The sequence below is a fragment of the Ursus arctos genome, unplaced genomic scaffold (genome assembly GCF_023065955.2).
Source record: "Ursus arctos isolate Adak ecotype North America unplaced genomic scaffold, UrsArc2.0 scaffold_8, whole genome shotgun sequence".
NCBI lineage: Eukaryota > Metazoa > Chordata > Mammalia > Carnivora > Ursidae > Ursus > Ursus arctos.
In genome coordinates this window covers 49,984,853-50,009,945 of record NW_026623100.1, presented here as the reverse complement: position 1 = coordinate 50,009,945, position 25,093 = coordinate 49,984,853, and the positions used below count along the sequence as shown (strand labels likewise).

The 25,093-nt window shown below is 52.0% G+C and overlaps 1 protein-coding gene across 2 annotated transcripts in view; it reads left to right on the top strand.

The window, feature by feature from the left end:
• The window catches only part of FBLN7 (fibulin 7), a 48,800-nt gene that overhangs the window by 6,000 nt on the left and 17,707 nt on the right, over positions 1-25,093 (top strand). For both annotated transcript variants that reach the window (XM_057309288.1, XM_044391588.3), the window contains exons 2-3: positions 15,927-16,086; positions 20,828-20,998. In XM_057309288.1, coding sequence (XP_057165271.1) covers positions 15,927-16,086; positions 20,828-20,998 — 331 coding nt within the window. The remainder of the gene's footprint in view (positions 1-15,926; positions 16,087-20,827; positions 20,999-25,093) is intronic.

Here is a 25,093-nt window from a genome sequence, read left to right as displayed (position 1 = left end):
TTGTGTTTCTTTTTTTTAACATTAAGTGTGATGCTACCTATAGGTTTTTTGTAGATGCCATTTGTCAAGTTAAGATTTCTTTCAAATCATAGTTTGATGGAATATTATGAATGGATGTCGAATTTTGTCACTTTTTTTCTGCTTGAATTGATATGATCCAGTGGTTTTTCTTCAGTCTGTTAAAAAGGTGGATGACCTTGATTGATTTTCTATTTTGAAACCAGCCTTGAAGTCCCAGATAATCTAACTGGTTATGGTTTTATTTCTCTATTCATATATATATTTCTCTATATTTCTGGATTGCATTCGTTAATATTTTGTGAGGGTTTCTGTCTGTTTTCATGAGGGATATTGGTGTACAGTAGAGGTCAGCAAACTATGGCCCCTGGGCCACATCCAGCCCACTGCTGGTCAAATCTGGCCACATCTATTCATTTACATATTTCTGCAGCTGCTTTTTTGCCCTACAATTGCAGAGTTGAGAGGTTGCGACAGAAACCATATGGGCTTCAAAAAAGAAAGTATGTACTCCCTGGCCCTCCTCAGGTAAGGTTTGTTGACCCCTGGGCCCGTCTTTGCAGGGTCCTGTTACCAGGGTAGTGCTGGCTTCATAAAATGAGTGAAGTGTTCCCTTGTCTTCTGTTTTCTGGAAGAGACTGTGTCGGATTTGTGTCAGTTCTTGAAATGTCTGGTAGAATTTACCAAAGAAATCATGTGGGCCTGGAGGCTTCTTTTCTGGAAGGTTTTGAGTTATGAATTCAATTTCTTTGACAGATACAGAACTATTTAGGTTAGCTTTCTTCTTTGGGCGAGTTTTGGTAGTTTGTGGCTTTCAAAACATTTATCTGTAGCCTTGTCTCTCAAGGCAATTGCTTTTGAATGCCCTGGAGATTACTCCACATTTCTAAAGGATCGATTTCCTGTAATGACAGATAGACACTTTGTTCCATTGTTCACACAGAGCCGAATAGGCTACTATGATTAACTTTCTTTTTTGTGCAACTCATTGGTTGTCCTGAAGTTTTCCCCACATTGCCCTCAGTCAAATTCATAAGCACAGTGGTTTCCAGAAGCTCTTTACTATTCCATGTTCTGTCCGGGCTGCTTTCCCTTGGAGCCTGTACTCCCCAGTCCCGCTGACCCTGACTTTGGCTGCCTGCTCTTCTGAGCTGCAGTCTATGTTTTATAGATCATACCTCTTCCTCTTTCTTGGCTTACTCCCTTGTTTTTTTGAACGCATCCCCAGCAAAATGATGTTTTAATTTGCTGTCGTTAGGCATTCCCAAATCACTTTCCTACTGTAGATATTACCCTTTTTCTACACCAACCCTTTAAAGCAGTCAGCAGTAGCCCCATTATCCCCAAGCTGTGGATGGGGGGCTTGATGTGCCCGGGAAAGTGGCCGCGGAATCCTCCGGTGGGGAGCAAGGCCACAGGCAGAAGCGAGGGGAGGACGGCTGCCCCATCCACTCTCCCCTAGTGACTGAGTCAGGGGAGGGCGGGGAAGGGGGATTCGAGAAGGATTCCTTGGTCTGCGATGAATGAGATGAGGGGTGAAGGAAGGAAAACCCGAGCGAGCCTGTCCGTCGCCCGCAGATCCCCGCAGATCGGGGTCAGCTTATCCAGGTCAGCTGCGCTGCTGCTTCGGGTCCATCGCCTGGGCCTGCCCCCTGTCTAGGTTGCGATGGCTTGTTGGTCGCTTCAGAGCTCAGAGTGAAAGGACACCATGACTGATCAGGGGTGCCTGCACGAATGCATGGGGATGGGTTGAAGCGACAGGCACACGTGAAGCATCCAGATCTAAAATAGGGGTACAGGTATTCCCCACTTTTTGAGAGTTTGCATGGCGCCACTTCGCTTTTTAGGAAAGACCTACATTAGTACCTGTTTTCACTCGCCGAAGGAAATCCCAAGAGGATTTTCGCTTTTATGAAAAAAAGCGAAAAGCAAAAATACCGATCAGCGTTAGTTTTGCAGCGAGCGGGTACAGCCGCTTCGGCACCAAGAGCAGCGAGAGTGGCGCCACTCAGCGCCTTCCCCAGGAACTGCACTCAGCCTCTAAGCCTCCGCCGCCAGAGCTTTAAATTGGGTCTGGGAGCATCTGGGCTTTGTCTGGGAAAGCTCAAATTAATTTCCATATGAATTAATGGTAATTGCATCTCTGCTTTCTGCCACCTTGGCTTACAAAAAGGTTTCCTTGGAACACTCTACTTTCAGATAGCGGGGGTGGAGAGTGAGGGTGAACGGACCTGTATTTCACAAAACAAGTATTCGGTGCCTCCAGTGGCCCGGGTGCCAGGATCAAAACGGACGGGGACCCTGCTTTTGGTTTTGAAAGAGCTGCTCTGGATCTGGATTTGGCAGACCAGCGGGGCAACTGGGGCTGGGCTCAGCTGGGCTGTTCTGTTGGTCTGCTCCAGACTTGGCCCCTCTGGGCTGGGCCCCTCCTTCATCTGCGGGCAGCTGCCAGGTTAGCTGGGGCTGGTTGGTCTAGGGCGGCTCATGTGCTGTATCTCGGCTCTGCCGCACACAACCACTCTCCCTCCAGCAGGCTAGCCTGGCCTTTGCACATGCTGTGGTGGTAGAGGGCTGAAGCTGAGCACAACACGCGAGACTTCTTGAGACCCTGCTCTAAAATACGTGATCTCAGGGTCCTGGGATGGAGGCCCGCATCAGGCTCCCTGCTCAGCAGGGTGTCTGCTTCTCCCTCTGCCCTTCCTTGTGCACTCTCTCTTTCGCTGTGTCTCAAATAAATAAAATCTTTTTAAAAAATGAACCTGGAATTTGGGGGTTATCCAGGTATGGTGATGCCAGCAGGTCAGGAGACCGCCGCCATTGAAAGGATAGTTTGTTACTAAGAGCTCCCACAAGGATGGGGCATGCCAGACCTCGTGAGGCCTCAGGAGAGAACAGCAGGCAGAGACAGGGAAGGAACTTCTAGAAAGCCTTTATTGGGGTTTCTGGGGGAAGGAATGGATGAGACAGGGTAAGGGGGCTAACCAAGTTGGGATTGGCTTGACTATTTTTAGAGGGCTATGGTGTAGGGCTGCCTCTACTTGCCTGATGCCTGACCCTGGGGCTACTGGAGGAGGATGGAGGGGGAGGCTGGGGGGCTGTTAGTGCCTCGCAAGTGCTAGAGCCAGATAAAGCAGGGGGAATGGTTCTGGACTGGTTGGCTTGCATATCAAAGGTGTGCTGGGAGGTGGGTGTTGAGTCGTTTGCTACCTCTAGGAATTTGCTAGCCCTGAGAGGGGCAGTCTGTGCCAAGTCAGCAAGGCCCTAGATGGCCAAACATCAGAGACAGAAACTAGACAACATGGTTAGCCTGGATCCAGCCTTGGGGCTGGCCTATCGCTTCCACTACATTCTGTTGGCGAGAGCAAGGCACAAGCAAGTCAAGGCCAGAGTAGATCCAGGAGGTGGGAAAACAGATTTCCATCTTTTTTTTTTTTAAGATTTTTTATTTCTTTATTCGAGAGAGAGAGCGAGCATGAACAAGAGAATGAGAGAGAACACAAGCAGGGGGGAGGGACAGAGGGAGAAGCAGTCTCCCGGATCAGCAGGGAGCCTGACAAGGAGCTTGATCCCAAGACCTGGGGATCATGACCCACTCTGAAGGCAGACACTTAACCGACCGAGCCACCCAGGCGCCCACATCTCCATCTTTATGGGGAAAGCGGCACAGTCTCCTTGCAGATGCCGGGGATGGCCGGAGAGGGGGTTGGGGGCGGACTGTGACTGTTTCTGCCAACTTTCCCTCAGAGGGACCAGAGATGTACTCCACACGGGCACCTGTGTCCAGGCAAACGCGTGCAGTCAGGGTGAGGACAGGGCACACAGAGGCCTTCCTGGCACCTTGGGCCTTCTCCAGCAGTGTCCTCCTCTCCCTGGCAGCTTCAGGAATGGGGCTCAAGTCCTCTCCAGAACAGCCCTGACTACAGAGAAGGATGGAGGCCCCTTTGCTCCCTGAGGGTAGTTTCTGGCCCCCGCCTTGGGTGGTGGGTATTGACAGTGTGGACAGCGAGGACTGAGGTGTGCCTGCCAGGGAAGGACAGTGTGACCTCGCAGCACCGTGCTATCTTGGGTCGCCTGGAGTCTTTTAGCTGGGAACCGCTGCCCTGCCAGACCTGCTCACCCCGGAGGAGCAATCCTGTGTGACACCACACTTGATTCCAGGCAGACCAGACCATCTCACCCTGTGCAGCTGCTCCCCTCACCATCTGGGTGCCGGCACTACCTCCGTGGCCACCCAGCCCTGCCTCGCAGCCAGCTGCCCGTACTCCAGATGTCCCCAGAGGAGGGGTCGTTTCCAGACTGTTGACAGAAGCCTGACCGTGCCGGTCACTCTCTTGTTCTGCGGGGACAATGATGGGGCTGCTGGACTGCTGCCAACCTTCTCCAGGCTCATGCAGCCCCAAGGGCCCTGTAGACATCGGGCCAGACTCCATGGGTGGGTAGAACTTTTACATCCTTTCAAACCCTCCACCAGAGTCTTCCATTGCTTTTCAGTAACTGCCTAGGTCCCAAAATTAGGCCATTACATTTTCACAAAAGAAAAGATAAGTCCCTATACTTTGACAGGATCCAAATCTACCCATTTCAGTAGGTGAAATCTATAGTCAAGAAAGTAATCATTTATTTTCCCTGTGTGCAGAAAAACGTGTGCCCCTCTGGCAGTCTGGGCGGCTGAATCTCCCTCAGGAGGCAGCTAAATGGGAAGCAAGGCCCAAGGCGCTCATCCTGGGCTTGGGTTTCTGAGTAAGGTTGAAACCTGACAACTGTGTACATCAAAGACTGGGGAGGGCTGGGGAGAGGCTAGCGGCAGCCCTAGGCACCCCAAAGTCCCCAAGCTGCACGTTGGCCGCACTGCTGCCCTCTGGATCGGCCAGTGACTCAGACATTTCTCTTTATGCTGGAGATTAAAGTACCTCTCGACCCTCAAGAGGAGGTACCCTGCAAGCCCAGGAGGAACCCATCCCTCTGCACACCTGGGCTGTGTCCCTCATCTTTGCAGGAGGGGCTGGGGTCAGAGAGCATCAGCTGTAACTGGGCTCACTGCCCAGGGACCCAAGGGCATCGATGCTTCCCAGCTTCTCTGAAGAAAGGGAAAGCACCACAGAGTTAAAGAAACAAAGAAAAGCTGCTTCCAGAGAAGCATCAGTCATTTACACTGTAGTGAGAAAACATACAAACAAGTTAGAATCAGCTGAACATGTCCGTATGACCTCAGGGGCTCCTGTGATTTAGGCCTTTTGTCTGATTGCAGGATTCAAGATTTTACCCTCCCAGAAGGAAGCTAACAAGTAAGATAATGTGCTCATTCAACCACTGTGTCCTGAGAGCCCATCCTGCTGCGGGCCGGGTGCTGTACTAGGCCGGGGGACGCAGCAGGGCCCGAGGCAGTACAGCAAGTAGAAAAGACTGACAGTACCTGGTCGGTGTCTTGGCTCCCACTCTTCCTGGCTGAGTGCTCTGGGGCAAGGTCCTGCCTTTAATGAATCCATTTCCTCCAATGAACAGTGAGGATAAGAGACACACGCATCTCATAGGATTGTAGTAAGGAGAAAGTGAACGACATTCAGAGAACATGTTCATAGTAAGTGCTCGGTACGGGGTAGGGGAGGGGAAGCTGAGGCAGGGACAGGCCCTGCTGTCACGTAGCTTACTGAGCAAGAAGAGAAAAACAAGATAAACGTGGGAAGTATCCAAAGGCAGACAACCGAAACAGGGCGCTGTTTGGAAGGAAGGCCCCGAGGCTTCCTTCCACGAAGCAGGCAGGTACTCTCTGAGAAGGGCACTTCTCCGTGAAAGTGGAAGGACAGGACCCGACTTCTTTTTTTTTTTTTTTTTTTAAGATTTTATTTATTTGACAGTTAGAGACAGCTAGCGAGAGAGGGAACACAAGCAGGGGGAGTGGGAGAGGAAGAAGCAGGCTCATAGCAGAGGAGCCTGATGTGGGGCTCGATCCCACGCCAGGATCACGCCCTGAGCCGAAGGCAGACGCTTAACCACTGTGCCACCCAGGAGCCCCAGAACCCGACTTCTGAGGACCAGGGGCAGACTACTCTGAGCAGAGGAAACAGCCAGTGCAAAGGCCCTAGGGTGGAAACCAGCTTGCTGAGGCGTATGGAGAGACACAGAGGAGGTCCAAATACCAGAGTTCCTTGGACAGAGGAGGGCGCTCGATCTGGGCACGGCTGGCGATGGTGGGTCTTGATCACACACGGCTCTGTAGGCACAGGAACAGCCCCCAAAGACGTCTATATTCTCATCCCCGAAACCTGGGAACTGACCTTGATGTGAGCCCAGCGAGACCCATGTCGGACTTCTGACCTACGGAACTATGAGATAACAAATCCACATTGCTTTCAGCTGCCGAGTTTATGTTGATTTGTTTCACCAGCACTAGGGAAAGAACACGCTCTCTCAGCTCCCCACAGTAGGGGTTGGCCTTATTCCCATCCGTGGGGAGCCACGGGGGGCTTTAAGCAAGGAGGGGATGCAGTCTGGCCTCTGACCTCTGACCGTGGGAAGCATGGATCACAGGGGGCAGGGGAGGACACGGGGAGAGCAGGTGGGACACATGCCATGGGCCGGGCCGGGATCATGTCCATCTCACCAGTGCCTGCCCACCCAGAAACACCTGGGACGGTTCGCTGGAGAGTGTAGGAAGATCTGGAAGCATAGCACATCTTTTATTTAGCCTTCACAACCATCCAGGCTAGTCCTTACTCTAAGAATAACGACTCCCAAGACTCCGAATCTCCCATCATGCCCAAGCTCAAAGCAGACATTTTGTCGGTCCCGTTAGCTTTGCTGAGGCTTCCGGCCGGAATCAGGCCCTCCCTCCTCCCCCTCTTCAAAGTCAACCACAGCAGACACAGTTTTCCGGTAAAACCCAGATGTCAATTTTCATAAGTCACAGAACTCTCGGGTCATGTGTGAACACGCACACACGTGTGTGCCACACACCGAAGCAAACAACAGCCCAGTGTGCACATTCCTGGAAGGGTCTATGTGTGTGTCGGGGAAAGCCTGGGGGGCCGAGAGGGGCCACCAGCAGACGGGGGTGGGGGGCTTCTCTGAGACCCTCATCCCGGTTCCCATAAGCTGAAGAAAGAGGCAGAACATGCCTTCCGAATCGATGGGCTAGACGCGGCGTGGCGCGCAAGGTAGCCATGCCATCCACCAGCTGGGTGTCCCTTAGCCTCAGTTTCTCTAGCTGTAAAATGGAGATAATGGTGCCCACCTAATCGGGCTGCAAGGAGGACTAGCCGAGATAAAGAGGGTTCTGTCTCCTACAGCAGTGCCTGACCTGAAGTAGGGGATGAGGTAAGTATCTGTGGAATCGTGAATACATGAATGAATGAAAAGGTGCACTATATTAAATTTGGCATAACGTGTCCCATTTCTGAGGCTCTGAGGTCCTCAAGTTGTGGAGAGAGGTGAGAGGAGGGCCCTCGTACCAGCAGGAGACCGGGGCTGGTTGTGCAGCACAGCTCTGTGCGTGCGTGTGTGTGTGTGTGTGTGGTGTGTAGGGGGGGCATGCACATGCGTGTGTGTGAACTAAGCTCCCCGCTGGGCTGGGCACTGTGTTTGCTAAAGATAATGCCGGTGCTGGTAAGACACAACCAGGTCTGCAGGTGAAGGCGGCGACTGGGCGAAAGTTACCTGGGCAGCAAGCCTGTGAAAGATTAAGGGGGTCCTGGGTAATGAGATGAACACGACTGTCCTGGCCTCACACTTACTTCATTCCTTCACTCCTCATTTATCCATTTGTTGGTTGGTTCATCTAGTGTGAGCTCAGATCCTACGCTCAGTGATGCAGATTCCAAGTTATCTATAACTTGTGTTCTGCTCTCACACCGGCCTAGTGGCCAGGGCAGAGGTGGGCTGAGAGGGTGTCCAGAAGGTAACCAGCAGGGCCAGCAGGGGGCGCTGTAAACCAAGGGGGTCAGGAGATGGGCGCTGTAAACCAAGAGGGTCAGGAGATGGGCAGAGGTGGACCCCGTCTTTAGAGCAGACCCAGCCATCCCATCGCATCAGGGTCTGGAGATAGCATGCTGGGGGTTAAATCCTGGACGTGTCACCGTGGCCTGTGAAGTGGGCGTAATAATGTGCCCCCATCCTGGCGTTGCTGGGAGCATCTGATGAGTTCCTTGTATGAGGCGTGGTGACAGGGCTTGCTCTGGGCCCCCTCTGTTGTCATCACTCCCGTGGTCGTTGTAAAAGTTACACAAGAAAGGGGGTTGGGGTGTAAGTATAGAATTAGGGAGGGCCAGCATAAAAACCCAAGATGCCCTGAGCACCCCAGGGGTCCAGGACCCCAAAAGGAGGCTCCAGCTGGTGGACTGTGGTGGCTAATTTTATGTGTGCAACTTGGCTAGGCCATGGCACCCAAATATTTGGTCAAACACCTAGAATCTAGATGTTGCTGTAAAGTCATTTTTCTTAGATGTGATTAGCATCAAACCCATAGACTTTGAGTAAAGCAGACTGCCTTTCATAATGTGGGTGGGCCCCAGCCGAAAGACCGGGATCCCCCAAGATGGAGGGAGTTCTGCCTCCAAACTGCCTTCGGATCCACACTACGTCAGCTCTTCCCCGGGTCTTCAGCCAGCCACACGCTTTGCAGATTTTGACTTCTCAGCCCTCATAACTGCATGAGCCAGTTCCTTAAAATGAATCCGCCTCTCACCCTCTGTCTCCCTCAGTAGGATGTGCACACACACAACTGCATTCCGTTGGTTCTGTTTCTCCAGAGAACCCTGACCAATACAAGGGCCTTGGGCAAGTCCCCAAGCCAAATTCTCTCACTTCCCCTAGAAGCGTCCACTTTCTCTCCTCTTCTTGGGGGCTGGGTAGAGGTCACCGGGATGAGAGAAGTCGAAGGAGTTATAACCCGCTTCTGACTTGGTTTAAAATTAAAATAACTTCTGGAGAGAAAACATGCACGACTCCGACATGACTCAGACGTGGAGGGCTTCGAGCCTTGGCTAGCAGGCACACATTTGGCAAGGCTGCTCTGTCCTTTCCTAGACCTAAAGGCATCAAAACATCTGTGTTCCCATTAACAAAATGCTGACAGGACACATAGCTGTGGCTTAGAAGAAACCAGCTCAAGAGACGGCCCCTCTGATGCCTGAGGGGTCATCCGTGGCCACCTGGAGGGGTCTCGGGAGCTACTGTCACCGAGGTGGCTCTTGGGAATTGTCGCTGTATCGAGACTGCCATTGTAAGGAAGACCATCGAGCCAGGTCACATGAGAACAAGAGCCTTAAGCCCCCCCCCCCCCCGCCCCGCCATGCACACACTGGAGTTTCACCCATGCCCTTAGGTGCCTTGAGAGCCAGCTCTGGGTCTTGAATTGCATTTATAAATTGAACCCAAGTGGCCGGGAGGCCTGGTGTAGTGGCAGGGGTCAGGCCTACTGGGTTCTGGCATGGTGACGGGGTGAACTGGGGCAGGGGGCACATAACATCTTTGTCTGTGTCCACCCCTGGCCCGGCAGGTAGGGTCTTGAGGTATAAAATGCCTCTAGAGGCCCACATCTCCCAAGCCACTCGTTAGTCTCAGAGAAAGGGGACTGTCGTAGCTCCGAGAAGTGTCCTTTAGATCCTCTGGAGTAAATATTATGAGAGAACGAGTTGAGGGGAAGGTGGGCAAGATTTCCCTGCGGATGGCAGGATGCGTGGAGCGCAGTTCTGTGGCTGCGTTACTTCCAAGAGCCTTTGGGCCAATGCCTCCACCCTCCCAGCTCTTAACACTGGCCTGTGTGTTCCGGAACCATCTATGCCACCTCCACCCCAGCTTGGGAACAGCTAGGTGGGGTGACTTCTGTTGCTACTTCCATCACTGGCTCATATCTTCTCTGCAGATGCTGCCATCGGCCTTGAGTGACATGAAGTGTCTACCCCTTTGAAGGCTTTGATCACAGACCCCACAAATCCTGGTCTTTTCTCCTCAAAGGTGGAAGAGTTTCGCTGCATGTCTCTTCTTGGTTCCATTTCAAAGAAGGTTATTAACTCAAAGAAACAAACTATTTTGCAATATTTATTGTCAATGGCATAAGCCAGGCGTGGAGCCAGGTTTTGAAAGGATGGAAACTTACACCAGTTGAGGGGATCTCTTCAAGAAAAATATTAAAAACGAGGGCCCCTTGAGGGCCCTGGAAGAGGCCCATGAAAGTTGGGGCCCTGAGCGGCGACTTCTTCAGCCTCTGGGGTATGCCTTTCCTTCCCTGCATGGAGCCCTCCGCATGCCAGCCCTGTCTGGATTTGACCTTTGCCCAGGCATGGCTTCCATGAGCCTTCCCACCGGAATGGGAGGTTGGCTGTGAAAGGGAACATGGAGCCCATGGTGGCTTTTTATGGTTGGGGTCTGAGAGCTTGAGATGGGCAGGGGCGGGCCCAAGCCAGCTGTTGCTGTGGCAGTGCAGGTGGGTGACACGGAGTGTCGGGCCTGCTTCCTGTCCCCCAGCCCCGGAGGCCCTCGCAGCCCCCTCGGACCAACCTTGCCAAGGGCTACATGGACAAAGGAGAACTGACTTGTCTCCCATGCCACTGCTCCTCGTGGCCCGGAGCAGTAGAGGGTGGGGGGTGTGGGAGGGGAGGTGGGCTGACAAATGGAGCCCCTTCCCCAGACTGAAAAGAGCACAGAGGTCAGAAGTGAAATCGAGGTCCAGGGTCCTACGAGTGGCTATGCTGGTTGACATGGAAACGACGCCACGCCCAGGTTTGGAGAACGAAGAGCTGATCTAGAACCGGCCTTCTGTGGTCCAGGGTATGCAAGATGATGCTTGTGGGCATGTGAGTGTGTGTCTGATCCAGAAGCTAAAAACAAACAGGAAGTTAACAGTGGTTGTCTCTGATCATGGGACTTGTTCTTTGTTTTGATGTGTTTTCAGGATTTTGAGTTGTTTGGCAGGGAATGTGCTTTATTTTTACGATCAAGTAAAAGGATGAAGCTTTCGCAGTTTGGCAAGGGAAGCATGGAGCTCCTTAGTCCCCTCCAATGACGTGTTTTGCTCCCATGATACAGACGTCTTGAGCACTTGACTTGGTCTGTAAGGATGCCCGCCTCAGCACCCAGCTCTGCAGATGAACCCAGAATGCCTGGGCCGAAGTCCCACTCCAGGCGCCGGGTTCTGAGCATGGCTCTCGAGGGATCCATTTCTAGCCCTTTGGGAGCAAGGAATCCCATGTTAGTAGCAATTGCCGTACTGATCCATCAGGCCTCATATCAAAAGGCCAGAATTCTCTGCGTTCCCTGGCACCCTCCCTGGCCCTGACTCCAGCACCCTGGCTTGCCAAGAGCACAAGGATCTTTTCTTTTCTTTTTTCTTTTCTTTTCTCTTCTTTTTTCTTTTCTTTTCTAATCTTGGGAACTTTCTTTTATTTTTTTCCAGTTTTATTGAAATATAATTGACAGCTATATCAATATATGATATATTGTGAAATACTCACCACAGTACGTTTAGTTAACATCACCTTGCATAGTTACAAGTTGTTTTTCTCTTGTGATGAGAACTTTTTTTTTTTTTTTAAGATTTTACTTATTTATTTGACAGAGAGAGAGACAGCCAGCGAGAGAGGAAACACAGGCAGGGGGAGTGGGAGAGGAAGAAGCAGGCTCCCAGCGGAGGAGCCTGATGCAGGGCTCAATCCCAGGACTCTGGGATCACGCCCTGAGCCGAAGGCAGACGCTTAACGACTGAGCCACCCAGGCACCCCTGTGATGAGAACTTTTAAGACCTATTCTCTCCGCAACTTTCAAATGTACAATACAGTGCAGTTAACTGCAGTCCCTATGCTCTACAGCACATCCCCAGAACTTATTTATCTTATAACTGGAAGTTTATACCTTTTGACCTCTTTCCTACCTTTCCTCCACCCGCCAACCCCTTGACTCAGGCACCCGCCAATCTGTTTGCTGTATCTGTGGTTTGGTATTTTAGATTTCACATATAAGTGTGTTCATATCTTTGTCCAACTTATTTCACTTAGCATAATGCCCCCAAGGTCTAGCCATATCGTCTCAAATAGCAAGCGTTTCTTCTTTATGGCTGCATAATATTCCCTTCCATTGTTTATATATACCACTTTTTTTTTATCCTTTCATCCATTGTGGGGCACTGAGGTTGCTTCCATATCTTGGCTAGTGTGAAAAATGCTACAACAAACACGGAGGTGCAGATGTCTTTCCGAGAGAGTGATTTTGTTTCCTTTGAATATATCCCCAGAAGTAGAAATGCTGGATCAAATGGTAGTTCCATTTTGCGTTTTTTTGAGGAATCTCAGACACTGTTTTCCACAGTGGCTGCACCAATTTGCATTCCCACCAAGACTGAACAAGGGTTCCCTTCTCCACATCCTCACCAACACTTGTTATTTCTTGTCCTTTTGATACCAGCCATTCTGCAGGTGTGAGGTGATCTCATTGTGGGTTGTTTTTTTTTTTTTTAAGATTTTATTTATTTAGGGGCACCTGGGTGGCTCAGTCGGTTAAACGTCTGCCTTCAGCTCAGGTCCTGATCCCAGGGTCCTGGGATCGAGCCCCACGTGGGGCTCCCTGCTCAGCGGGGAGCCTGCTTCTCTCTCTCTCTCTCTCTCTCCCTTTGCCTGTCTCCCCAGCTCATGTGTGCTCTCTCTCTGAAATAAATAAGTAAAAATCTTTAAAAAAAAAAAAAAAGATTTTAGGGGCACCTGGGTAGCGCAGTGGTTAAGCATCTGCCTTCGGCTCAGGACGTGATCCCGGCGTTCTGGGATCGAGCCCCACATCAGGCTCCTCCGCTATGAGCCTGCTTCTTCCTCTCCCACTCCCCCTGCTTGTGTTCCCTCTCTCGCTGGCTGTCTCTGTCTCTGTCGAATAAATAAATAAAATCTTCAAAAAAAAAAGATTTTATTTCTTTGTACGTATTTTGGATATTAAACCATTATCAGATATGTGATTTGCAAGTATTTTCTCCAGTTTTATAGGTTGCCTTTCATGTTGTTGATGGTTTTCTTTGCTATGCTGACGCTTTTTTAGTTCGATGTAGTCCGCTTGTTTATTTTCACTTGTGTTGCCTTTGCTTTGGGTGTCAAATACAAAAAATTGTTGCCAAGAATGATGTCAAGAAGCTTATCCCCTATGTTGTCTTCTAGGAGTTTCACGGTTTCAGGTCTTATGTTCAAGTCTTTAACCCAATTTGAGTTCGTTTTTGTGGATGGTATAAGATAGAGGTCCAGTTTCATCCTTTTGCATGTGGCTGTCCCATTTTTCCAATAGCATTTATTAAGGGACTGTTCTTTCCCCATTGTGTGTTCTCACCTTTGTCATAAATTAACTGAACATAAGTGCATGAGTTTATTTCTGCGCTCACAAAGTTCTTTCTTACACTTATTTGTTCGGTTAGCTTCACCCCAGTGAGATTGGAGGCAGGGATGGGCCAGGGTTTCAAGACCTTCCCTCAGCAAGTCTGCCCGAAACCTTGCCCTCGCCCTCCCCCCCGCCCCAGGATTCAGCCCTACTGTGCTTGGTCTTTGAAGGTTTTTCCATTGTGACTGGCCAGGTGAGCACATCTCACCATAATGAGGCTTGGGAGGTTGGTGCCCATTGTCCACTGCTGGGAAGAGCTCTGGAAAATGTCACCAGAAACACAGGACAGCTGTGCCCGGGCCCAACAGCCAATTTGACGCACTTGGCTGCCCAGTGGCCAAGTGGAACCCAGGCCCCCTTTTCCTCCACATACTCTGACCTTCTTTCTCTACTTACCGGAGCCCCATGGCACCACCCCAAGGCACCTGGCAGAGGCCTTGGCACTGGTCTCCTCTCCCCCACTTCAAAATGTGGCCCTCCCATGTCCCCTGGGGCAGCTGTGACCCAGAGAACCCTCTCCCAGCTGTCAGGTCCCTGGCCACCTTGTACAAAAGGGAGGCAGTTCCTCGCCTGGCTCAGTGCAGTCAGGGATGTTTCCTGAACTCCCTCCCCATTTCCCGCCCCCACTGCCATGCTCCCTCACCTGACGCTTGCTCAGGAGTCAGAAGGCCGCTCCTGTGGGATATTTTGCTTGGGTCATAGAGTCAACAATTTCTAGTGCAAATTAATCAAGAAGACCATTCACCACACAGGGATGTGTGAAGAACAAATGAGACAGGACCTAAAACAGTCCACTGGGGCACGTACAGCCGAGGGGCTTGGGGGTTGGGGGTGGTGGCTCTGGGACGGAAGTCACTGGGGTTCCCATTTTGGCTCTATCACTCCTAAGCTGCATGGTGTGGGGAATGTCGCTAGACTTGCATCCTATATATTTTCATCTATGAAGGAGAGACCTTCCAGGCCTTCCCAGGGTTGCTCCCAGCCAGTAGTAGTCTTTGAAGCAGACTTAGCTTTGCAAACTGTGAGGAACTTCACAAATGTAAATCACACACAAGTCACGAAACCATCTGTAAAAGCGACTTCCTATCCCGTCTCGGCCTTTTGGCTGAGATCAAGTGTATAAGCAGCTGCCGCTTCTTTTTTTTCTTTAAGGGAGGGAGGGTGGGTGTAGGAAATCAGGTCTGGGTGGGGTGGCCTTGCAGTGCTGGGCAGGCAGGGGACTGATGGCAGGAGGTCACTGCCCGGTGCCCCAGAACCTGCGTGGGAAGGACCACAATGGGGGAGAAAGAAGGAAAACAAACAAAACTTCTCTTCCCAGCAACTGCGTTTGGGGCCGGGCCCAGTCAGGCCCTGGTAGGGTGGAGGCCAAGGAGCCCCCATGGATTAACGAGCTCCAGGGGCGACTGGGGATTCAGCTGTGTCAAAAGCATCCATTGAATCAGGCCAGTGAGTCATCTCTTTGGTGAAATCCCCAAGGTGCCGCGGCCTGGCCGCCTCCCTGGGAGAGCGGCCGTGGCTGTGTCTTCACCGTGGCCACAGCGCCCCACTGGCGAGCCTGGAAGCCACCCAGGCTGTGGCGGCCACGTGACTCCCAGCCGCCCTGCTGCCTTTCAGCAAAATTTTTAAAATGATAAAAACCAGTGCTCGTTGTAGAAAAAAATTAGGTATAAAAAATAAAATTAGAAATGATCCATAAGCCCGTCCCTGGAGATAACCCTCATTATCTTCTTAATGTTCTCCTTTGTTCTGTGCAGGTGATGCGAGTCAGGTTAGACAAGGCTATGCCGAGGTAACACACAGCCCGCAGGTGATGCCCCCCCCCCAAGGCCAATGGCGATCGGTGTTCACCCCCTTCTTTACTCCTTTTCATGTCCTGACTCTCAAAGGTAACAGCTGGAAAGCTTCGGATGTTTATCAATAAGTGTGATGCTTTAAGTGAGATAGTCTTTATCGTGATAAGCACCTGCCCCCTTATTCTGGTTTTAAAGTTTTTCGAGACCTTTGCAACAGGCACGGGGCGTTGATGGTCTCTGAACGCTGGTTTGACTCTACCGAGGTTCTCTGTCTTTGCCTTGTTCCATTTTTGAAAGTACAGGAAGCATGGAGCATTCCTGTTTCGCCTGTTTTCTATGTTTTATCATCCATCTGTTTTTAACAATGTTCAAGAGAGAAAGAAAGACCGAGGTCACCAAGCCCAGATTTCAGAGCATGAATTCAGAGCGAAGAACGAGGGAGTCTTTTGAAGGAACAGACGACCGACTCTAAGGCCCTTTGGGTTGAACGGACCGTTCAACCCCCCGATCGTTGAGAATCATCAATTCTGCCCTTGGCTCAGAGCAGGAGCTTTGTTTTTGTCGGGAAGCGAGCTGGCGCTGTGTTCTGTGCGCTGGGGCCCTCCGTCTGGTGACCTGACTCAGCGCCAGCTGTCGGGGCGCCTTGTGCAGCCGCTCCGTGAGCCGCGGGGGCATCGGGGGCCCAGGGGCCTGGGTGGCTTCCGGAAGCTGCGAGCGGGCGTGTGGCACCGAAGCCCCCACAGCGGTGGTGCTAGTGACTCTTTCTCCCCGCAGAACTGTCTGAACAAGCAGCAGCTCCTCACGGCCATCCGCCAGCTGCAGCAGGTGCTGAAGGGCCAGGAGACCCGCTTCGCCGAGGGCATCCGCAGCATGAAGAGCCGGCTGGCGGCGCTGCACAGCTCGGTGAACAGAGTGGGCGCAGACGCCCCCCCAGGTGGGTCCCGCATCTGCGCCGCTGGGCCCGCACGTCACGCAGGCCCTTCCCCCGTGCGTTCTCCCCGCACCCCCACCTGCCCACGCCTCCCTCTGTCCGGAGGCAGATCCCTAGGCCTTCCCCGGCCGGCAGGGAGCACGCAGTGAGGATGTCAAAGAAGCATCTGCTGCTTCTCCTCTCCCACATCTGACTGTCACCCGCTTCCTTTCAGACCTGTTCGTTCTAGGCTTGATAACTCTTGTCCACATATCATCCTTGCAGAATTGTGGAAAGGCACGGCTCTGAAAGCATGCTCTGCTTTCCCCTTCCCTGTCCCCACCCAGATAGACCCCAGTTGGTTCCTTTTTTTTTTTTAATTTTATTTTTAATTTTTTAAAAAGACTTTATTTATTTGTCAAAGAGAGAGAGAGAGAGAGGATGAGCGGGGGAAGAGGCAGAGGGAGAAGCAGACTCCTTGCTGAGCAGGGAGCCTGATGTGGAACTCGATCTCAGAACCCTGGGATCATGACCTGAGCCGAAGGCAGACACTTAACCAACTGAGCCACCCAGGCATCCTTTCTTTTCTTTTCTTTTTTTTTTTTTTTATAGACAATTTTTTTCTAGCACTTTTAAGTTCACGGCAAAACTGAATGGAAAGCACAGAGAGTTCCGCACCCCCCCCAGCCCCCACCGCCGGCCGAACACACACACAACCGCCCCTGCACCATCGTCCACACCAGTGTGTCATGCCTGCTATAGCCCATGAAACAATACTGGCGTCACTTTCTCAGGCATGACAGTTAGTCCTCTGACATGAGTCCCCCAGTGGTGGTGGGGATGGGGGTGGGGGTGCTGAGGGTAATTCCCGTTCAGTGAGGTTCCAGTGGGTCCCCCAGACTCCCTCCCCAGAGGGTGGGACTATGACAGACACCGGGCATTTTCCTGGTGGTCGCAGTCACAGCTTTCACTGTGGGGCCATTGGAAGGGTGACTGGATTTCTTCCACCTGGCCTCCAGGTGGCCTCTCCTCAGGGTGACACGGGTCAGGGAGGCCGTCACCACGTATGTGCGAAGTCATGAACCTCGGGAATATCTGACGTCATTTATTCACTTCAGACGCATTTATCGAGGGCCCTCGTTGTTGTGTGAGATGAAGTTTCCCGGGGAAGGCGCTGGTTTTCCTACCTCTTCAGAGAGTGTGGTAGCCGATCCGGAGTCCCACCAGCACCGAGTCGGCGGCTGTTCTCCTTGGCTTCACCGGAGCAGAGCTAGACCTGCCCGCCAAAGTCCTCACCCTTCCCAAGGCGCCGTGAGGCCCCAGCCTTCAGGGGGGCTCACCACAGCCAGACTCCGAGAGGCGGGCAGGGCATCCTTCCTTTGTGCCGCAGATGGGGAAACCGAGGCCAAAGAAGTGAGTTAGCAGTACTACGTATTAGGTCTGAATTTTTTTTTCCTGCTAAGAGGCTCAACTGCAGGGAGCCTTTCTGCTTTCCCACAGCTCCTATGGTCCCGGGGAGCTTCCAAGAAGAACCTGCAAGCGATTGTTCATAAAACGGAGGCCTCTGTCGGCTAGAACAGACAGACAGGTAGCTCCTGTTCCATTACTGGTCCTCTTAGTGCCAGATTCAGGGTCTTTCTTCCTTGAACCATACGGGATTTTTTAAAGTGGCCAATTCTCTTTTTAGATATTGTCACAGTGCATCTGTCTCTCCCATGTGTTGGACACAGAGGCAAGCAGCTGTCAGGATCCCCACTGCGCGGCCAGGGCTGGCGGGGGGGGCTGTACCTGGAGGAGCCAGAAGCTTGCAGGTTGTAGGGAAATGATCATTTACTATTTTTTTTTTTTTTTTAAAGGCATTTCCTGGGAGTCAGGAAGAATAATTTCTAGTCCTGGAGAATTCTTGGCCTTCCCCTTTCTGGCTTCTAGGAATCGCCCTCCTATTTTCCCAGCCTTTCTCTCTGGGGAACATCACACCCGATCGGCATCAGGGCTTACCCAGGCAGCCTCATTCCATTCATGTTCCTGAAGCTCTACAATTGCTTCACTGCTGAGCTCTTGTCTTACACGGTGATTTCATTCCCGAGGGTGCGGGGAGCTTCCCCGTGGCCCGGGCGCCTCACCACGTCGTGCTCATTGTGAACCAGCCAAGGGGCACGTCCTTCCACTGGACAGAGGCCTGTGGCTCCCGTCTGAGAAGTGGCTACAAACTGATTTGTCATTGATCTGTACCATTTCTTAATTCCACTAACACTCGCTGAGCACCTGCCGTGTGCCAGATGCTGTCATATTTACTCAAGTACGATTCGCCTGTGAGTTGCTCTAGCAGGTAGAATTTCTGCTTGGAAGATTTTAAAGATTTCTCATCCCCAAAGAAACCCTACTCCTTTCCCCCCAAAGCATCTGAAATCCCTTTCAGCACACTAAAGTAGTTGGTATTTTAAAAGAGCTATAAAGACGTTTATTTGCAGGGACTGAGGCTGCAGCCTGGGAGCGGCCACGCACGGGGATGTGCGCTCACTGTCGCTGCCATCTCACAAAGTGATTACCACTGGGCCCCACATCGAACGTTTACTAGAGGAAAAGGGCATAGCAAGGGTCCCCCGGTAACCAGAGGGCACTGCGAGTACTCAGAGGGGCCAGCTTGTGCCCGTCCTCCCAGGCCAGCCTGCCGTGGCTGCTCCGTGCAGGACGCGGGTGGGATACGTGGGCAGAGCCGCGGGGGCCTGCCTGCCGCCTGCTGGGACAGGGAGGCCCGTCAGGGTCCAGGGAGCCTCCCGATCACCATGTGCGCCGATGTTCCCGTCGTGGTAGACGCCGAGTGATTCTCTGTCACTCGCGGCAGCTGTCACAGCTGAAGCAACACCGCTTTCCCATCTGTCTAAAACCCAAAGAGCGTTTTCACAAATGACACTTGGAACTTACTTTAAAGCATTTTAGGGGCACCTGGGTGGCTCAGTCGGTTAAGCGTCTGCCTTCAGCTCAGGTCATGATCCCGGGGTCCTGGGATTGAACCCTGCATCGGGATCCCTGCTCAGAGGGGAGTCTGCTTCTCTCTCTCCCTCTGCTCCTCTCCCCCCACCCCGCCCACTCATGCTTTCTCTCTCACCTGTGCTCTCTCTCTCTCAAAAAAAAATAAAATCTTAAAAAAAAAAAAAAGCATTTTAGAAGTGCCTCTGAATTTCCAACTAAACAAAATCCAAATCCAACCTGTCCCACCTTCGGGACTTTGACTCAACTAGTGCTGGCCGTGGGAGGCAGCCAGCCGCAGGTAGAGGAGGAGTGGGGAGCCTCTCCGTCTCCCCGCAGCCCGGAGCACACCTGCAGGAAATCCTCTTGGTTCTGCCTTCATGGCACGGCCAGCGTTTAAGCCGCCCATCTCTGCTCCCAACTCCCGCCCTGGTCCACACCACATTCATCTCCGGCTTCTGCCTCCTCTCCTCCCTGCCTCACACCTGACACTTCACACTCAGGCTGCTGCCAGCTGCTGCTATCACCATGGAAGTCGGCCACTTCATGCCTCGGCGCAAACTCTCTGGCTCCCTGATGCCTCTCTAACCTCACCCCCAACTGCTTTCCCGCTAGTCCACTCTACTGCAGCCACTGTGCTCCCCTTGACATTCCTCACACCTGCCAGGCACACTCCCACCACAGGGCCTTTGCACCAGCTTGTTCCCTCTGTCCTTCCCAGATATCTGCATGCTTTGGCCTTCATTTCTTCAACTCTGCCCCCATGAGGCCTACCCTGACCACCACACTCAAAATTGGCCCCCTCCCCTGGCATCCCCTACATTACTCCCTACCTTATCTTCTGCATGACACTTCTCACTTCTTAGCACCCTCTGCCATCTGCTTGTGGATCTTGGTTATTGGTGGGTGTCCCTGTTAGAAGGGGGCTTTATACGCAACTAATGAATCATCGAACTTTACATAAAAATAAATAAATAATTAATTAATTTTAAGAAAAAGAAGGGGGCTTCCTGAGATCTGGGTTTTGTCTGTTTTGTTCACAAATTATCCTAAGTGCCTAATATAGTGCCTGATACATGGTAAGCCCCTCAATAAAAATTTTTCATTTGTTCAAGAATTATTTATTGGGCACTCACTGTGTGCCAGGCACTGGGCTGGTGCTGGGGCCACATCAGGTATGTGAGGCCAGGTGAAGCCCCTGCCCTCTCGAGCTGCATTTGGAGGGAGAACACTGACAACCGATATGGAAACAAATATCTCAAGAAGACACCTCCAATAATTACACATGCTAAGAAGAAAGCAAAGTGAGCTCAAGGGGTAGAGAGTGCCTGGGGAGGTTTGAACTAAGCGAGGTGGCAGCATTCGATTGAGACCTGTAGAGAGAAGGAGCCAGAGAGGGGATGTTCTGGGGAAAGAACATTCCAGGCCAAGAAAAGAGCAAAAGTCAAGGCCTAGAAGTGGGCCTGACTCTGGCCTGTTCAGAAGGCCTAAGAAACCCAGACAGGCTAGAGCTCCTGGGAGGTGGGAGTGGGTGGGCCAGCTGCACCTGGGGGGGTGGGTCCAGGATCTGACCCTCCCATGCTGCCACGCCTTGTGCCCTCCATGTCTCTGAGGCGCCGGCTCAGCTTTCACTAGGGGGCACGTATCCCCCATGTCCCGGAGTGCTTTGAGGATTCGATGTCCAGCCCGGTGCATGGCCTGGAGGAGGCACTCATCACAGGAGCACTTAGAGATGAGAAGTCTTGTAACAGAGAGAGATGTTAAGTGACCATGGTCCTTCGTTTTGTCCTTACAGTGTCCTGTCCTGCTCTGAGTGCCCCCCCGGACGGCAGGAAGTTTGGAAGCAAGTACTTAGTGGATCATGAAGTCCATTTTACCTGCAACCCTGGGTTCCAGCTGCTTGGACCCAGCAGCGTGGTGTGTCTTCCCAACGGCACCTGGACGGGGGAGCAGCCCTACTGTAAAGGTACAGACCCTCCTTCTCGTCTCCCTGGGCTGGACCTGTCGCAGCCCAGCAGGAGTCTGCTGGATAGAAAGGGTCATTCGCTGGACACTTTCTGTCAGATTCCTCCACCATTCCTCAGCTGCAGAATAGTGGCCACATGCCCGATGACTCACCTCCGGGCCAGGCCTGGGCTGGCCTGCAGGGGCTCTGCCAAACCCTCTCACCAATTCAGTCTTGTTTTGCGTTTGGGGAAATCGAGGCATGGAAAGATGGAGGAACTTGCCCCAGCCCACCCAGCTGGGGAGCAGGCTAAGTTGATTCACTCCCAGACACTCTGACCCCAGAGTCTGTGCTCCTCAATGCCTCACTCTGCTCCGGACACAGGTGACGGGCTCTTACCGATGTTCTGGGGCTGCAGCTTCCAAGGCTGTTGATGACCCGTAGGGTTAAGGAAATTCCCAGGCGTCTTTTGTGTCTGCTTTGGGACTTGGTGTAAACAGGGTCCAGAAGTGACCACTGGGGTAGGAAGTGGGCCTAAAAAGGTTTCTCTTCTCAGCTCGAGAGCAGTACTTTCTTGATGTAGAGGAAAATTAGACATAGCATTCTGTAGCAGAAGAGGCTTTTCAGACGTCTATGGTCAGAAAGTCGTGGGTACCAGTCATTTTTAGAGCAGGGCCCAGAGGACGTCTGCTGGGGCAGAACGTTCATGATTTTAACCCAAGAGTTGAAAGGGAAATGCAAATGTTATATAAATATGTTGCCAAGAGCAGGATTTGAATGCATAGAGAACTTGAAAACATAATGGAACATTAGAAAATATCTCATCTCGGGGCGCCTGGGTGGCTTAGTCGGTTAAGTGTCTGACTCTTGATTTCGGCTCAGGTCACGATTTCAGGGTTGTGAGATGGAGCCCTGAGTCAGGCTCTGTGCTGAGCATGGAGCCTGCTCAAGATTCTCTCTCTCCCTCTTCCTCTGCCCCTCTCCCCTCCTCTCTCTCTCTAATTAAAAAAAAAGAAAGAAAGAAAGAAAAGAAAAGGAAAAGGGAAATGTATCATCTCTAAAGACAGATTGTGTGGATTGACGTGCGGAGAGCGGGCAGCCAGAACCACATTCATGGATTTAGACTTCCATTTCCCATCTCCTAGGAGAAACAGTGGTTTGAAGGTTGATTGCAGGGACCAGCTCTCAGACCTAGCTGGGAACCAGCCTAGAAATACGAGCCAGGTAACTGGCAAACACGCCCAGGGAAATGCCAGTATCTGGATTTACCCTTGACCCTGAAAAATCTGCATCCAGGGTAAGCACCTTATAGGTAACAAACTAGGCAGCGGAGGTGGGAACACAATGGCATCTCATGGTCATTGCCTAGGGTGTCTGTATGCTTAACTTACAGGTTGAGTTATGGGCCCCGGTTGATTTCTTTCTCGCTGCCCTCAGGTGCTCCCTTGACCACATCACCCTCCATGGGGTGCCCCCTACGGCTTACCTGACCATGCCCCCGGTCATGGCCGCCCAAATGGTGGTCAACTCTCCACCATGCCGGCAAGGTCTTCTGATCCCCCCTCTTTGTCTCCGGGGCTGTCTCCCTGGGTTTGGAGTTGGGGGCAACTGGCCACAAGCGCACTCCTTTGAACCAAGCACTCCCACGCTGCTCTTCAGATGGGCTGCCCCAGCCCACTCCCTCAGCAGTACTGTGCGCAGAAGCACGTTTTGCCCATGTGCTGTTTTCTGTCTTGCTCCGGTATTGTCCAAGTATTCTGTCCTCAGTAGTGATGTGCATTTACAGTGAGCACAATGTGGTTTCAATGAAAAGATAAAATTCATCGGAGAAGACAGCTGAAAAAATGCATTTTTAGGCAAATGTGTAAGAAACATCAGAGGCTTGGGAACATAGTCACAAGGAATGGCTTGACCAAAGGAACGCATAGGGGCTTGACAAGGGTAGGAACCCAGAATGCTCCCCGCAGCCCAGCTCCATCTTAGCAGCTGACTAGGACGCCTCCCCAGAGGACCCTGGGCATGTCTGCCAGCTTCCGTCTTGAGCCTGCACGTGTTAGGTATATATCAGCGCCTTGCCGCCCCGCAGCAGGACCCCTCCGTGGAACAGAGGGTCCTACCCTATCGTGATTTGTGTGCCGTGGTTCTCAAACTTTCAGCTGCTCCGGAGTCACCGAGAAAGCTTGTGAAAGGCAGGCTCTGAGGCCTCAAAACCCCTATTGAGTTGGGTGAGATCTTTATAGATGAGACTTTGGCCATCTACATTTTCAGTGTGATTCTGATGTTAACTAAATCTTGAGAAACACCACTTTGCTGGATCTTGCCACTGCCTGAAGGAGAAGATACTGACAATTTTGAAGCAGTGATACGCTTTGGGCCCTCACCAGTCAGAATGTGGCCTGCAGCAAGCCAACAGTAGGGCCATGTCCCGACTGAGTGTGCGTCCACCCTGGCCAGGCGAGACTTACCCACACATGCTCACCGCCACCTGCATGGACATTTTGGAAAGGCCAGGCTAGCCCTTACAAAGATCAGGGCACCCAGCCCCACGGAGCAGTCTCCTTTCCTGAGATGTGGAGAGCCGCCTTTTCCTGGAGGACCAACGCCAAGCTTGGCCAGCAAGTCTCCCAGCCGTCCTCGTTGTCCGACGTGGTGCACTTCCTGACTCTCGCCCTTGAACTCACCACCTCATTCCAGATTTGCTGTGCGTTCTTTGTCTCCCCTTCCCCTCAGCCTCCTTCCTAGCCATTTGTCTTCTTCCTTGACCGCCCTGCCTGAGGACTGCTTGGCGCAGCCCACCTGGGACTTCTACTGGGGCCACATTCACTATCTAAACCCTGGAAAGATTGGCTCAGGGAACGAGGCAGTGGCCAGTCCACACGTAGATCTCAGAAGGACATTCGTCCTCTCTTTAAGTGTGAACGGGGCGTGGGAGTTCACCCTGTGGTGGTGATGGAAAAAACAAAACAAAACAACACAACTCTGATAACATCACAGCCCAGGGGCCCAGTCAGCTCCAGGCACATGACTTCTCCCTGGTTTGTGGATGGTGCCAGTGTTGACACTTCTGTCCTCAGCAGGAATTTATTTGACTAATGGATGCTGTCTCCAGTAAGAGCCTCAAAGGCATGCCACCCAAGCCTGGCAGAAGGGAGAAGGAGGGCTCCGATCTGCTGGTTGGTGACCTCTTGTAATAGTGCTAACAGTGTGAGCAGGACGTGAGCTGGGGGGTTCGACAATCCAGTGACCTCCACACCCCCCCCCCAGAGTGGCCTAGAATCTTAGCTACGCATGCATCCGCTTCATTTTCCATACCCGCAGTCTTGTGGTCCTTGTGTTGTGACCACAGAGGGAAAAGAATCTTCTTAATCACAGGGGATTCGTTTCAAGACCCAAAATGTCAGTGACAGTGAAAGATGTAGCAGCTCTTCAATAATTGCCCCTCACCCCATCCCCAGCCGGATGCTCAGAACGAAGGTGATGAACCCAACTTGGCATAAAAGGAAATGACACACAATCCTGCTATTAAAAAGCCCTGTGGGCAGAGGTAGGCTCCAGAGCTCCAAAATGGAAAGCAGCCACTTGGCTCCCTGGATTGTTTCCCTTTTCTCCTTTCTTTCTTGGAAGGGCATGTTTTTAAGATCTGAAGCTTTCTGCATTGGGAGAACCATCGCCACAGGCCTTGTTGCTTTGACAACATTGGTAACCAAAGAAAGAACTTGAGAGAAATAAATAACTTTTTCCCTTACTCCCATGCTGGGAAAAAAGAATTGTTTTTGGCAGTCACCCCCCCCCCTTTTTTAAGCCTTTATTCATTCATTCAACCAATTTTCATTGAACATCAGCTCTGATGCTAGCGACTCAGACTGAATCTTAGAGATACAGCCCAGCCTCGTGGGGGCTCACCTGCTAAAGTGGAAACTAGCAAAACAGATAGGCAAATGGAAAGGTGAAGAAATGGGGGGTTGTGGACAGTGCCTTGACGATATCTAGGAAGGGGCTGAGAATGTGTACGATGGGGGCAGGAACATGGGAGGGCCTCTCTGAGGCGGTCACGGGGATGCAGAGACATGGAAGGGTGTCGAGGGGGTCTGGTCACGTGATGAGTGGGGTGGGGTG